Genomic DNA, 14,749 nt, shown 5'->3' on the forward strand with positions numbered 1-14,749 from the left:
AAAGGAAAAACCTGCCAGTTAAAGGTACTTAACAGTGCAGCATAAACTCACAAACTACCCTATAAATCATATGAAAAATGTAATTCGCTACAGAAATTTGTCCAAATGTTTATACAGAAAACTTTAAAGAGGATGTTTTCTCCAACAATCAAAGTCTGAATTGCAAAAATATCATAGCATCCATGAAGTTTGTCATCAGTACTTTTTGACATGTATCTTGCCATCAGGATTTGTAAAAAAAAAAAAAAAAAAAAAAGCCAAAAAAAAAATATTTTCCCCAAAGTGTTTTATATAAATGTGTTATTATGCATCTTTAGTTTCCAAGATTTCTAATCCCTGTATATCCAGGGTGTTAAATGTCAAAAAAAAAAAAAGAAAATCACATAACAGACTGTAGTACAAATATACTATTTCAAATGAGTACTTTTTCCAAAACGTCAACTACTTAGGAACCAGTCCTTGTGCAATTGGAATTCGTACTTCAAGTGCATTGCCCATTCATTTAAATGGAGAGAAAATTTGCATTAAAAATCTGTGTGGGGTAAAAACTGGAAAACAAAAGGAATGCTGTTGCCTTCTTCATGTCTCTCTGATTTTGGCAACAAGAACCAGATTTTCTTGCTTTATTGCTTTATAATCATCCAAGATCTTCTCTAGGTTGCTCAAAGTTTTCTTCCCATTTTCAGTTTCAATCTGCAATTCAGAAAAGGCAGGCAATAATCAAATCAATTTAAATTTACACATCCATAACATTAGACATTACAATAAAAATTAATTACTAAGTCTAGGTTTTACAAAATTAAACACAAATTAAAGAAATACAAGGTAAAAAATGCTAAGATTAGAATTAGAAATAAAAAAATGTGAAAGGATCCCAGGATGCTTTATGAAAGAGGAGACTTAGCATTTTCTGAAAGAGTACAGGGAATCAGACTCAGGAAGATACCACAAGCTGATCCCACAAAAAAAATTCCATAGGACTTGGGGCTGGGAAACTGCAGTAGCAGCACAAAGATAAAGGGCATTTGACAGCATTAAGAGAAAAGATAATCTATAGAAGATATAACCAAGGCCTGCACACCCAATGTTAATTCCTCTGGTGGAATAAATTGATTTATACAGGTGATGTTCCTCAACTAGTGCAAGACAATATCTGATAAATAGACCTGAAATGACAGCCAACTGTCCAGAAACATTCCAAGATTATGAACCTTGGACACTCCAATTTGTGACCCCTCAGACAACACTGGAGGAAGGACAGTCACAATACAGGGCATCTTCCAGACAAACCTCAAATGGTTGCAAGTACTGCATACACTCTTGAAAAAAAGTAGAAGACTGATGTCATCAGCACAAACTGTGATAACGTAAATCTCTCTATCTAAACAAACTACCAAATGGGAGCATGAACACAATAAAAAAAAAGACTCAGAATAGAGGTTACTGGATCATTACAGCTAAAAAAAAATGTAAAGGAAGATTTAAACTAGAGAGACTATCCTTTGATTACACAAACATAGGAGTAAACTAATATACAGACAAATGCACACATATACAAACATGTATATATCTGTATATAAAACTGCAATATCACAATATCGAACACAAAACACCTTACCCAATATAGCAACCATATTACTGAACACACAACACTAAGCACACTGAAGATTTGCACAAGGAATGCAACTCCTTTTGCAATCTTTATATGAAACCTCCTCCATAATACTAGCCTCTAACCGCAGGGTTAATGTTAACATGCATTACTAAGGTGGGTAGGGGGGCTTTGCTTTGTCCCCCTGCATAATCTTAGTTTAACATGTGGTAACCCTACATCTTGCCTTACAAAAACTTTCTCTGAATCCAATCCCAATCCACAAACACTAAATCTGTGCCCTTCCCTAACCTTTACTCTCACCCGCAAACATTACCTCAAACTCGCACATAAACACTCTTAGCATAGAACCCACTTACCTCTCAAAAACAAAGCACACATCCAATAAAATGGACATCCAATAAACTGGATGCTCAAACAGCCCTGCAAACTCATTCTGTCACCCAAGTAAATGCGTGGCGGTGGTGGTGCGGTAGCATTGTCGCCTCACAGTAAGACGTCCTGTTTGATTCTCAGCTAGAGCGTCTTCTGTGTGGAGACATGCGTGAATGGGCATGCCTTCGTTGAAGGTTGTGCGTGTGGGCCAGCAACTCGGCACGTAAAAATCTACCGCCAATCATTAGCGGACCGGAGTTCCGCTGTGGCGACCCCTAACCGGGAAAAGCCGAAAGACACAACAACCCAAGTAAATGCGTGACTGAATGAATGAACTGGTGTGTGTACATACACGCACATTTTATATACACACACAGACACACACCTATATCTATACACACACATACAGGCGTATATATGTGTGTGCATGTCTGTATGTACACACACACACACACACACACACACACACACACACACAAAAACACACATACATGTGTGTGTGACTTATAGGGTCATAGGTTCATACTAGGCTATCTGGCCTAGGGCATTTATAAGCCTAGCCAGAGTGTGTTTGGCTTTCGCCACCCATTTTAAATTAATTTTGCTATGCCCTTTTTTGAGGTTAGTATACTGTGCCTCTGTCTAACAGTGACACAGAAGTGATACCCGGGGTAAACCTACGATCTCCCATCCACTCATCAAGATTCCTCTTGAAGAGAGTCAGTGAGGGACTCTGCCTAACCTGGACTGGGATTTCATTCCAGAGTGAAGGGAGCCTCTGGGTTATGAATCTGTCCCTCCATCATGTCCTATTTATTTCAGTGCTGAGGTTCAAGTCTCTCGAGCGCGTAGCTCGATGGGATTTGGATTTTCTGAGGTGCAGCATGTCCATTAATTCCGGGTTGGACATGGCTTTATACGTCAGGCACAGATCGCCTCTGAGCAGGCGGTATGCCACTGAGTAGAGCTGGAGTTTCTTTAACCGGGCAGCATATGGCATCCGTTTGAGCCCTTTGATCCTCTTGGTGAGGTATTTTTGGGGTCTTTCCAGTTGCTGCAGGTGTCTGGTAAGGTACATCCCAAAAGGGGCACTGTACTCAATTATGGGCCTGATGAGGGATGAGTAAAGAGGCACGATGACCTCCCCTGATCTAGATGTGAATCCCTTCATGATTAGGTGGGCTATATAAAATGTTTTTCTAACCACTTTGGCTATGTGGTTGTCAAATGAGAGATTGCTATCAACTTGGGTCCCCAGGTCCCTAATTACTTCTTCCGTACTTAATGGGTTACCACTTATGTGGTAATTTGTGGGCACTTTGTTTTGCCAAAGGGATGACTATACACTTTTTGGCGTTTAGCTTGAGGCCATGGCTCTGGCACCAGTTGTCTGTTTCTATGAGGCCCTTTTGGAGGATGCTTGTGTCGGCTGGAGAGTCGATTATGGCGCCCAGTTTGCAGTCATCTGCGAACTTGGTCAGCCACAGTCCTTCCGTGTTGGCCTGTACCTCTGAGAAATATATACCGAACAAGAGAGGTCCCAGGACTGAGCCTTGTGGGACGCCACTTGTAACTGATTTGGAGTCTGACATGGCTCCAGCAATTCTAACCATGTGGGTTCTGTCCTTGAGCCAGTTTGCAACCCTTCTAGTGACATAGATGTTTATATTTAAGCTGATGAGCTTATCTATAATGCCCGAGTGGGGTATTGTATCGAAGGCTTTTGCGAGGTCCAGGTAGGCTGTGTGGACCACCTTCCCCTCGTCAATGGCCTTGGTGACTGTTTAAAAGAAATCGACCAGGTTTAAGAGGCAGGATCTGCCCTTTACAAAGCTGAACTGGGTAGGATCCAGTGTCTGTAGGTCCCCAATATCTTTATTTATAAGGTCCATGATGATCCTTTCCATAGCTTTGCAGACCAAGCTAGTCAGGCTTATGGGGTGATAGTTTCCAGGATCCATTGAAGCACCACCTTTGTGGAGAGGGACCACCGTTGCTGTACGCCACTCTTTGGGTACTTATCCTGTAGTAAGACTGAGATTGAACAGTAGTTTTATGTTTGGGTTTAGCTCTTCTTGGAGTTCGTGTAGGACGCAGCCCGGGACACCGTCTGGTCCCATTGATGCTGTGTTTTTTGCTTTGGAGAGGGCGGCTCTTACCTGAACATCTGAGATGTCAGGGGGGCAGCACTCTGCTGGGATAGATATTTGCCCTTTTGGTGGGGGGGGGGGGGAGAGTTTGCGCTGAACCTGTCAGCTAGGATGTTGGCAATGTCTGCGGGTTCGGTGTATTTTTTGTCATTTTGGACTAATTCTGAGCATATCTAGGAATTCCCACCCAGGTTCCTAACATAACAAAAGAAAGCCTTGTGATTATCCTTAGTGTCCTGTCCAATTTTTCTCTCGAAGCTGGCCTTAGACGATTTTATGAGTGCCCGTAGTTTTTTGCTAATACTGATCAGAGATGCCTTCCCTTTTTGGGATTTTGCTCTATCATGTAGTAGCTTCCTCCTTCTATTGTATAGTTTGTTTATGGCTGGGGTCCACCAGACAGGACGTCTGCCTTTGGAGGATTGGGTCTTGGATTTATTTAGGATTGCATGATCCATGCATTCCTGAAGGTGTTCATAGAATGCGTTTATAAAGGATTCTGCAGTCTGGGCCGTATTTTCCACAGGCCCGGGGTCTTTGAAGGATTCCACCTCGGTTTTGAGGAGTGTGAAATTTGCTTTAGAGAAGTTTTTCACTGTGGTTTTCTGGGCGGGGCGTGGGGTCAGGATATGAATATCCAGTGAGATTAGTTTATGGTCTAATCTTACCAGTGAGGGATACAGTTCTGGTCTGGAGCATAGAGTCCCCATGTTGGTGATGATCAGGTCCAGTATGTTTTTCCCTCTTGTGGGAGTGGTTGTTCCATAGCATTTGAGTTTATAAATTCTAGGAACCTTTGGGCTAGGGTGTTGGTGCTAGAGTAATGCTCCCAGTCTATGTTTGGGTAGTTGAAGTCACCCAATATAATGGTGTTTGGAGAGACCTTCATATTTTCCAGTGTTCTCTGGAAGGCCGAGTGGAGTTCCTGGGTTTGGGAGGGTGGTCTGTAGCAGGCTATAAACTGGAAGGCAGATTTACCCACTGTTAGTTGCACATGGATAGTCTCTGATGCTTCGTGCTGTGCCACCTACCTGGAGGTGTGGGTATCTTTGACAAATATTGATACTCCCCCTCCTTTTGTGGTTCGGTCCAAGTTTTGGGGCCGAAAAGCATGGTATGAGGTATAACCTGGTAGTGCTGGGGTGCTCTCGGGAGCCTTGAACCAGGTTTCCGTTACTGCACAGATATCGATGTTCTCCATGCTAAGGAGAGTTTCGAGTGCATGCATCTTGAGGTTTAGACTTCTGGCATTGAGTAGCATTACTCTTAGTTTCTTATCCCTTGTGATACCTATGGAGGTGGGTTTGTCTTTTGAGCCTTGCCTAAAAAAGGCACTATGGGGGTAGCAAGAGCCTTTGCCAATATCCGAAAGCCCAGGGGTGATAGGTGCAAGCCGTCCCTAGCGAAGCATCGTGGCTTGTCGACCATGTCATCCCAGGCTGACAGGCATTGGATCCCCTTTGAATGACACCAATACTTAAGCCAATTGTTGAAATTGATCATCTTGTCTTCATATTGTGTAATCATTCTTGGTGAGGGTAAGATGCTACTCAAGGTCAGGGTCATACCGGCCTGGGCTACATGCTCAGAGAGCTCCTCTATGTCTCTTTTCATGTAGTCCAGGGAGATACATCTCAGGTCATTCACACCAGCATGGACAATGACTGAGTCATATTTGTACTTGCCTTGGAGTGACCTGAGTGCTTGTGTTATGTGGCGGATCCTAGCGCCAGACAGGCAGCTCACCGTGACCTTCTCCTTGTTCAGACTGGTGAGCGGGACATCAGTGTGCCTGACGATAGAGTCACCTATTACAAGTGTATCAGGTGTGTTGTTTAGCCTTAAGGGCTGTGACTGTTCGGCACACTGGCTTTGTATGCTATGTGTTGCACGTGTTTTGTTTTGGGGTAGCGGTTGCTTGGGTGTCTGCTTTGGAGGTCTCTGCTGCTTAGGCAGATTTTTATTTAGAGCCTCTGAGTATGTTTTTGTGTGTTTACGTGTTTGGTTTGCTGTCGTGGTAGGTCTATGTGAGACTAGAATTATAGCGAGTGTGGTTTCCTTTTCCTCCTGACTGGTTACGCCAGTACTGAGTTGAAAGAGCTTAGCTTCCAGTTTGGCTATATGGTTGCATCTCTCACATGTGTTGGAATTTGTTGGGAGGAGGAGAGGTATACGTAGTTTCAACTGGATACGCATTGAGAATGACTGCACAGAAACTTCATACAAAACTACAAATGAAGCTACTGCTGGCAAATGGATCAACAGCAATAGTAGTACTGCTGCTTCAGTAAATAACTGTGAATTATACACTTCTTTAAAACATTTTAAAGTTTATAGCAGGCAAATGATTAAAATGCAAGGTCTGACTGTAACATTCACATGCACGGCATGTTTGCTTGGGACTTGAATAAAAGAAAGAATAAGGAAACGATTAGTTGGCAACAGCAGTAAAACAACCTGGCCCTGTCTGACAGTTTGTCACTACAGTACTCAAACTCCACTGCTGTGAACAGCAAGTGCAATGGTTGTGTTGTTTTCAAGCTTAAGTAACTTTAAGATTTACAATATGAAACTCAGTATGCTGCTGAAAACAGGGGGAAACCATACAGTTCCTGCTTGTAGTATAGCCTAGAAAAAAAAGCGGATAACAATACATGTTGGTTTCACGAATAATTAAAAGAACATGCAGTCTTGCTACCTAAGTTCAGGGAAAGTAAACTGAGAAAAACCTCAAACCATCTCTGATGGCCAAGTACACCCCCCCATCCCTAAAAACCTTCACCCTACAAGTCCTGGGTGGTTTAGAGCACTTGGGCTTCAGATTTCATCTAGTTTTCATTGACTTTTTTTCTTCTTCTGTTGTACTTAATACATGGGGCCCAGCTTACTCTTAGAGACCTCAGAGAGCTGAGCCACATGCCCCTTTACTGTTTAAGTAGCTGTTGCATTTAAAAAAAAACAGTGCGAAAAGCCATGGCTAGATATATATATATATATATATACACACACACACACACACACACACACACACATTTTATTTGAACTTAAGGCGATTAGCTATTACAGCCATTTTGAGATGATTTTGCTTTGCCTTTACTATCTTTATACAGTTATAGCTGTTTTCAGCTATTACTTGCTTGTCTGACATTGCTGGTTGCACTCTAGCTATTTTGAGATGTTTGGTTTTGTTTTAATACTGCTTTGTTCCCACACTGCCTTTAGTAAATCCCAGAGCTGGAAGCCATCTTAGCATCAGCTGTGATTAATGTAAGTGACAGACGCACTAACTGCAGCAGTTCCTGGGTAGTATAATGCATCAGATTTCACCTCACTTTAATTGGTTCTGTTGTTTTGTGTTGTATTTATTTTGTGGAGCTGCACTGAATGCAGCGCTGGGGTAGCAGTATGTCCATGGTAGGCAATATATGTGCAAGTAAAATTCTCTCTTCTTACAACACAGTAAGTGTACCATAATGGGACTGTATACTGAAAGCCATAATAATGTGGTGAGACTGTTGCATTGGGGATTGTGCAAACACTACAGTACTGAAGTGGCCAAAAAACATTGGAAACATGAGCCACAAAGCATGGGAGCATCAAATGGGATCATCCATCCATTACCAACAGTTCAAAAGATAGACGCTAGAAAACCGGACATAGTGATCCAAGAAAAGAAGACAAGAGTAGCACTGATCGTTGAAATTGCCACACCAGTAACTACAGTGTCTAGCGTACAGAGAGAGACAAAGTCATAAAATATCAGGATCTGCAGGCAGAAATGAGAGCAATGTGGAAGAAAGATACCCAGACAGTTCCAATAGTAGTAGGAGCAACGGTCTTATAAAAAATAATTTACAATCATATTTAGATATGTTACCAATACATGCAACTCCATATGAACTGCAGAAAGTACAGCTGTGTACACTTATCATAAATGTAGATGTTCAAGTGTCTTCACTGTTGCAGTCATCACATTTGGGTTATTCCTGCTGGGGTAGCCCTCGGCCGGCCTGAATACCAGAGACTTAGTATTTCTGTGTCCGTTGCTGTCGCTTAAAGACTGACGTCAGGTTGTCATGGATATAAAGGAAGGCAGCCGATGCCATTACATCAGTTTTTCTTCCCCTAACCGGTCAGGAGCCCCCAAAGTAGGAGGCCAGGCTATTGTGGCAGGACCCCACCAGTGGAGAAAAAAGACAAAAAATACCAATATGTCCCTTCCAAGGAAAGGAGAACTACAAGGAAGAAAGGTAACAAAAAGAAATAGGGAGAAGGGGGGAGGGAAAACAGGACTGCAACAGTGAAGACACTCGTAACATCTACATTTATGGTAAGTGTACACAACTGTACTATGTTCTTTGTGTTTCACTGCTGCAGTCATCACATTTAGGTAGATTACCAAAGCTGAAGAAATGGGTGGAGGCAGTCAAGGTAGCTAGGGGCTGACTAGCATGCCCTACAAGACTGCAGAGGCAAAGCCTGCCCTGGATTTAGAAAAGAGAGGCAGGTGGTAATGTTTGGTAAAGGTGTGAACAGATGTCCAAGTGGCAGCCTCCAGGATATCCCTGGTGGGGACCCCTCTGAGGAATGGTGCAGAGGTGGAGGCTGCTCTGGTGGAGTTGGTCCTAACCCCCTTGGGGGGAGGCTTGCCATGCTGCTTGTATCAGAAATGGATGCAGTGTGCTATCCATTTGGAAATGGTTTGCTTGGAGATGGCTTTGCCCTCTGCCCCTGAAGCAAAGCTAACCAGCAGTTGTCTAGATTTTCTGAAGGGTTTAGCCCTGTCCGTATAGTACCTGAGCTGCCTGTGCACATCTAGAGAGTGCAGAATCCTTCCCACCTTGTTTTGAGGGTTAGGAAAGAAGGTGGGCAAATGGATGGATTGGTTGAGAGCCACACTGGATACTACCTTGGGCATGAAGGATAGATTAGTTCTGAGGGATACCCTGTCTGCGTGGAAGATGATGAAGGGTTCCAATGCCATGAGTGCTTGCAGCTCAGAGACTCTTCTGGCTGAAGTGATGGCCAGGAGGAAGGCTGTCTTCCAGGAGAGAAATTTTAGCTCCGCAGAAGAAGCTGGTTCGAAAGGAAGCAGGGTGAGCTTTTCCAACACAAAGTTAAGGTCCCAAGCCGGTGTTTGTGCCCATTTGGGGGGCCTCAAGTGGTTAGCCCCTCTGAGGAACTGCTTGATCAAAGGGTGTGAAAAAAAAAGAGGCTACTCAGTGGGAAAAGGAGTGGAAATAGCAGAAGCGTGAATTTTTATAGAGGAGAAAGAGAGGCCACTGTGTAGTACGTCAACTAAGTAGTCCAGGATGAGAGGGATGGAAGGCTGTGCTGTAGTGGCTCACATAGCCTGGATCCAGGTGCAGAACTTTTCCATTTATCAGCATAAGACTTTCTGGTGCTAGGGCGTCTGGCCTCTCAGATAACATCCAGAACCCGTTTACTGAGGAGGGCAGATTGGTCAGGGGTCAGGTTATAAGCCAAGCTGCCAAACTGAGTGTCTGCAAATGGGGGTGCACGAATTCCCCTGCCCTCTGGGTTAGGAGGTTGGGAACCTGAGGAAGATTCCATGGGGGCAGTGGGAACAGGCTGCGTAACAAGGGGTACCAGTGCTGTCTGGGCCAGTCTGGAGCTATGAGAATGGTCTTGGTTTTTCCTCCCTTATTTTGATGAGCACCTTGGGAATGAGAGGTAGGGGAGGAAAGGCATAGACCGAGAGGTTTACCCCGGGGAAGGACAAGGCATCTACTTTCTATGCCATGCAGTGATGCTCCCTGGTGCAGAATTTGACGAGCTGATGGTTGGTGTGGGAGGCAAAGAGGTTGACCTCCGGGGTTCCCCATTTCTGAGTTATTAGTAAGAAGGTGTTTCTGTTGAGTTGCCACACGTGGGGGTCCAACAGTTTTCTGCTTAATTGGTCTGCCGGGGAGTTGAGAAAGCCTGACAGGTATTGTGCTAACAGGTGAAAATGCATGGAAGAGGCTGTGAATCAAAGGGTCATGGCCAGCCTGCACAGCGGGTAGGAGTGAGCCCCTCCCTGCTTGATCATGTACCGCATCACTGTGGTGTTGTCTGTTTTGATCAGGAGAACCCCTTGAGAGAGAAAGGGTTTGAAAGCTATCAAGGCCTGCACCACAGCCATCACCTCTTTTAGACTGATGTGCAGGGGGAGTTGCTGGGGGTTCCATTGGCCCTGTATGCACCTGCCGTCAGGTGTGCACCCCAAGCGTAGTCTGATGCGTCTGTGGTGAGAGTCTGAGCGGCGGTGTGTGGGGACTAGGGCAGTCCCTTGTTGTGGGAGCAGGCTGTTGACCACCAAATAAATTCCTCCCTCAGGCAAGGAATAATAGGTAAAAGAGTTTCCAGATCTTGAGAGTGTTGACACCAAATGCTCTTTAGGTACCACTGAAGTTTCCTCATGCAGTCTGGCATATGGAATAAGGAGTATGCAAGATGCCATGAACCCCACGGCTTGCAGGATTTCCCTTGCAGAAAGCTGGGGCCTGGTGCCCAGTTGAGAGAAGTAAGCTGATAAGAAATTTTGTTTGTCTGGTGTTAGGCATGCCATCTGGGATACTGCGTCCAGACTTGCTCCCAGGAAGATTATCCTTTTGGTGGGTACTCATTTGGATTTCTTTTTGATTGTGTACCGTAAGGAGGTTAGTAGGTCCTTTACAAAGGTCAGGTCTCTGAGTAGCTTTTCCTGGCTGTCTGTCTGAATAAGGCAGTCATCTAAGTAGGGATAAATTTGAATATTTCTTTGTCTGGAAAAAGCAATGACCAGAGCCAGGCATTTTGTGAAAACTCTTGGTGCAGTAGATAGGCCAAAGGAAAGTGCAGAGAATTGAAAGTGCTGAGATCCTGCCCTGAAGCGAAGATATTTTCTGTAGGACTCCCTGATGGGGATGTGGAAATAGGCCTTGTTTAGGTCCAGGGTGACTAGCCAAGCGTACTTGGACAGCATGGGTAGGAACTGCTGGAGGGTGAGCATTTTGAATTTTGGGATCACCTAGAATGGACAGATCGAGGATGGGGTGCCAGGTGCCCTCTTTTCTGGGTACCAGAAAGAGTCTGGAGTAGAAGCCTTGGCCTATCTGTTCTGCAGGAATGTGTTCTACTGCTCCCAAGGAGAGCAGGGTATGGATTTGCTTTTGAGCCTCACCCACTGATTTGGTGGTAGATCTGGGAACCCTTTGGGGTTTGGAAGGGTGTGGAAGGAGAATTTGTACCCCTGAGACACAATGTTCAGAACCCATTGGTCCTTGGTAATGGTGGCCCAGGTGCTTGAGTGAAAGGCGAGTTTTCCTCCTAGGGTTATGTGATGGTGGGCAGAGACGAGGTAGGGATGGGGTGAGTCATTGTGAGTTTTTGCCATAAGGGGGTGGCTTAGAACTCACTGGTTTTGAAGTGGAGGCAGTGCACTGCTTAGATCTCTGCAATCCATGGGACTGCTGTCTTGGATCTCTGTTTCCACTGGGCCTAGGCTGGCCCTGTTTACTAGGTCAAGGAAAGGCCCAGTGTTTGGAAGGAAAATGCCTGCTGAACCTAGGGGGCTGTACTTGTAAGAAATCTTTAACAGTCTGCATAGATTTTGCTTTCTCTTCCATTTTTTAACACCTCTTCTGTTTTAGTACTAAATAAGTTATCTTTGTGCAAGGGTGTATCCAACAATTTTGATTTGACATGGTCTGGCAGGGTTTGTTCCTTAAGCCATGCATGTCTTCTAATGACAGATCCAGTGACTGCTGCCCTGCAAGAAGCTTCTAGGGCGTTAAAACCGCAGTGCAAAGTGTGTTTAGTTACTTGAGCAGCAGAGTGCATTAATTCCTGTAAATCTTTAGGAGGTAATTTTTTTTGTTTAAGGAGTTCCAAGGTATGTTGCTGATATTTAAGCATATGGAACTGACAGTTGAGTGCCCTGATAGCAAGAGTAACTGAGGTGTATACTTTTTTACCCCATCTGGCCAGTGTTCTGGAATCCCTGTCAGAGGGGGTGGGATTCTTAGCTGAAGTAGCTTTAATTCCTTTTGGGCCTTGAGTAATGACCTCAGGGTCCACTGTTGGGTTTTTAAAGAGATATCTGTGAGAGTCAGGGACTTTGTAATACCTGTCTGGCTTTCTGGGAGCAGGAGGGAGGGTGTCTGGAGTCAAGCTGGATTCAAGGAAAACATAATCTACCACCTCTAGGACTGGGGGGGATGGCTAAGGGCCTGTGCTATGGAAGGTCCAGGAACTCTAGGAAACTCTTGGGAGTCTCTTTTTAAACTGTGGTAGTCTTGACTCTCCCATTTGAAACGCTCCCTTAAAGTTTGCAGGGTTTCCCCAAAGGAAAAATCCTCTGGGGGAGAGGCTGAAGGAATAGATTCCTCTGCATCAGAATCCTCATATGTAGACAGAGGCTGCATGTCTTCATAGTCAGATGCATCAGATTCATCTGACTCTTGTTCAGACAGAACTTCTGGAGACACGTCTCTTTTGCTTTTTGAGGGAGTGGCTTGGCTTCCCCTAATCAGCATGATAAGGTCCTCTGCCATTCTAAGCATTTGTGACCGAGGCAAGGGAGCAGGTGCCAAAGAATGGTTGGAAGGCAGTTTCTTGGGGGTGGTTCAACCCCTGGGCCTAAGGAACTCGGTTGGCTTAGAAAGGACTGAAGCTGTGAAAGAAGGCATCGGTTTATGTCTGGATTCGGTGTTGCGAAGGACTTTCTCGGAAACAGGTGCCTGCACAGTGGCTCCGGACCCATCCAAGGTAGAAAAGACTGCAGGATCCTTAGACAAAGAAGAGTTCTGCGGCATACCAGACTCTGAAAGGGTCTCAGTAGAGGCCTGTGAACTAACTGAAGTGAGCATCAGAGGCTGCGAAAGCACCTCACTGAATTCTGGAGGACCGACGACCATCTTGGTGGTAACATCGTCGGAAGGTTTAATCTTGTGTGGTCTGTCTCGGTCTTTAACTTTACGTTTTTTCGGAAGGTCTGCTGTTGGATGGCTTACGGAAGCCATATCGGAATTCGAGGACTGTAAACAGAAATATCTGGCTACAATAAGGGCCCAACAACGAATAGCTCTGGCATTAAACAAAGCACAGAACCAACAACGAGGGACGTTGTGGTCTGGGCCCAGACAAGTGATGCAGTAGGAATGGAAGTCCTGGGTGTGGTATCTGCTTTCCACAGGCGAGACAGTTGTTAACTTTTTCTGACATCAGTCAGTGCAAGAAAAAAGGATCCACAATGGGGTACTTAGCTTTCGAAGACTTCAACTTTAACTCAGAAACGAAACTCAGGTAGCGGCCGACCGGCACTCATGCGATCTGCTTCTGCTTCTGGCTCCACAACAAGAACGACTGATGTAATGGCGTCGGATGCCTTCCTATATACCCCTGACAACATGACGTCAGTCTTAAGCGACAGCAACCGACACAGAAATACTAAGTCTCTGGTATTCAGGCCGGCCGAGGGCTACCTCAGCAGGGATAACCCTAATGTGATGACTGCAACAGTGAAGCACGAAGAACATGGAGTCATTACTGGGCACACTGTGGGTATTACGAAGAGCACTACTGGCTGACATCAAAGACTGAAACAATACTAATTTCATGAACTTTAATGATACTTTGACTTAGGAATGGAGTCTATTCCCATCATGGTATTAGAAACCCAAATAACTTGGAGAAATTAAAAATGAGTTACTTATTCATTTTTTCTACACAGAGTTGCTGAATTTTCCTCTTAGCTGTGATGACTTCTACAGCCTACGTACCAGTTGCACTGAGCAGTGCAGGCTTACGCTGAAAAAATAAAAAAACAGTACAATTTCTATAGCTGTAATATTTTCCTAGCTGCTCTTTAAATCCCCATTTGCTTTACATCTAGCAGCACCGGTCATCAAGGGAAGTCAATGAACAACACAGACACACACACACACAGACACACAGACACACAGACACACAGACACACAGACACACAGACACACAGACACACAGACACACAGACACACAGACACACAGACACACAGACACACAGACACACACACACACACACACACACACACACACACACACACACACACACACACACCAGACTTCTAGCACTTGGAATACAGAGTCAGTATATGAATGGTTTCATGATTACTGGCAATAAACTCCCACTAAATCCAAAAGACTACATCTGAGAGGTGTAAATACTTAACTGAAGTGTCCCTCTCCCAGCCAGCTACATCCAGTAAACTTAACACTGTCTTTCCCCTACCCACATCTATGCAACATCCACAGATTACAAACTCTAAGCTGTCTCATGCTGACACTATTAAAATATCTTTATCAAAGCCTCCAAGGCAATAACCTAAACATTCATGATTTACCTCTTGAACTGACGTCAAGGTCAGGAAGAAAGAAAAAGGAATACAGAAAGAGGATTTTCAGATTGGGGCAGTTTTACTAATTTGCAGTTTTAAGGTTAGTTGCACCTCATTGGTTAAATCAGATCTTCATACCTCCATGCATTCTGCATTCCTTTTATGTGGAAATAAACGTGAAATCTTTATCTCTTTCACTGAAAGAGAAGCACATCACAAAGTCTGTAACTCTTAATTGTCTCTGATTTTGCCTA

General features: G+C 44.4%; 1 protein-coding gene across 1 annotated transcript in view; it reads right to left on the minus strand.

The window, feature by feature from the left end:
* Positions 1–269: 269 nt before the first annotated feature.
* The window catches only part of CCDC22 (coiled-coil domain containing 22), a 645,106-nt gene continuing 630,626 nt past the window's right edge, over positions 270–14,749 (minus strand). Inside the window, exon 17 of the mRNA XM_044080125.1 lies at positions 270–693. Within this exon, the coding sequence (XP_043936060.1) occupies positions 580–693 (114 nt within the window). The 3' untranslated portion in view covers positions 270–579. The remainder of the gene's footprint in view (positions 694–14,749) is intronic.

Source organism: Protopterus annectens, chromosome 8.part0, assembly GCF_019279795.1.
Source record: "Protopterus annectens isolate FY-2018-M chromosome 8.part0, PAN1.0, whole genome shotgun sequence".
Taxonomy (NCBI): domain Eukaryota; kingdom Metazoa; phylum Chordata; order Ceratodontiformes; family Protopteridae; genus Protopterus; species Protopterus annectens.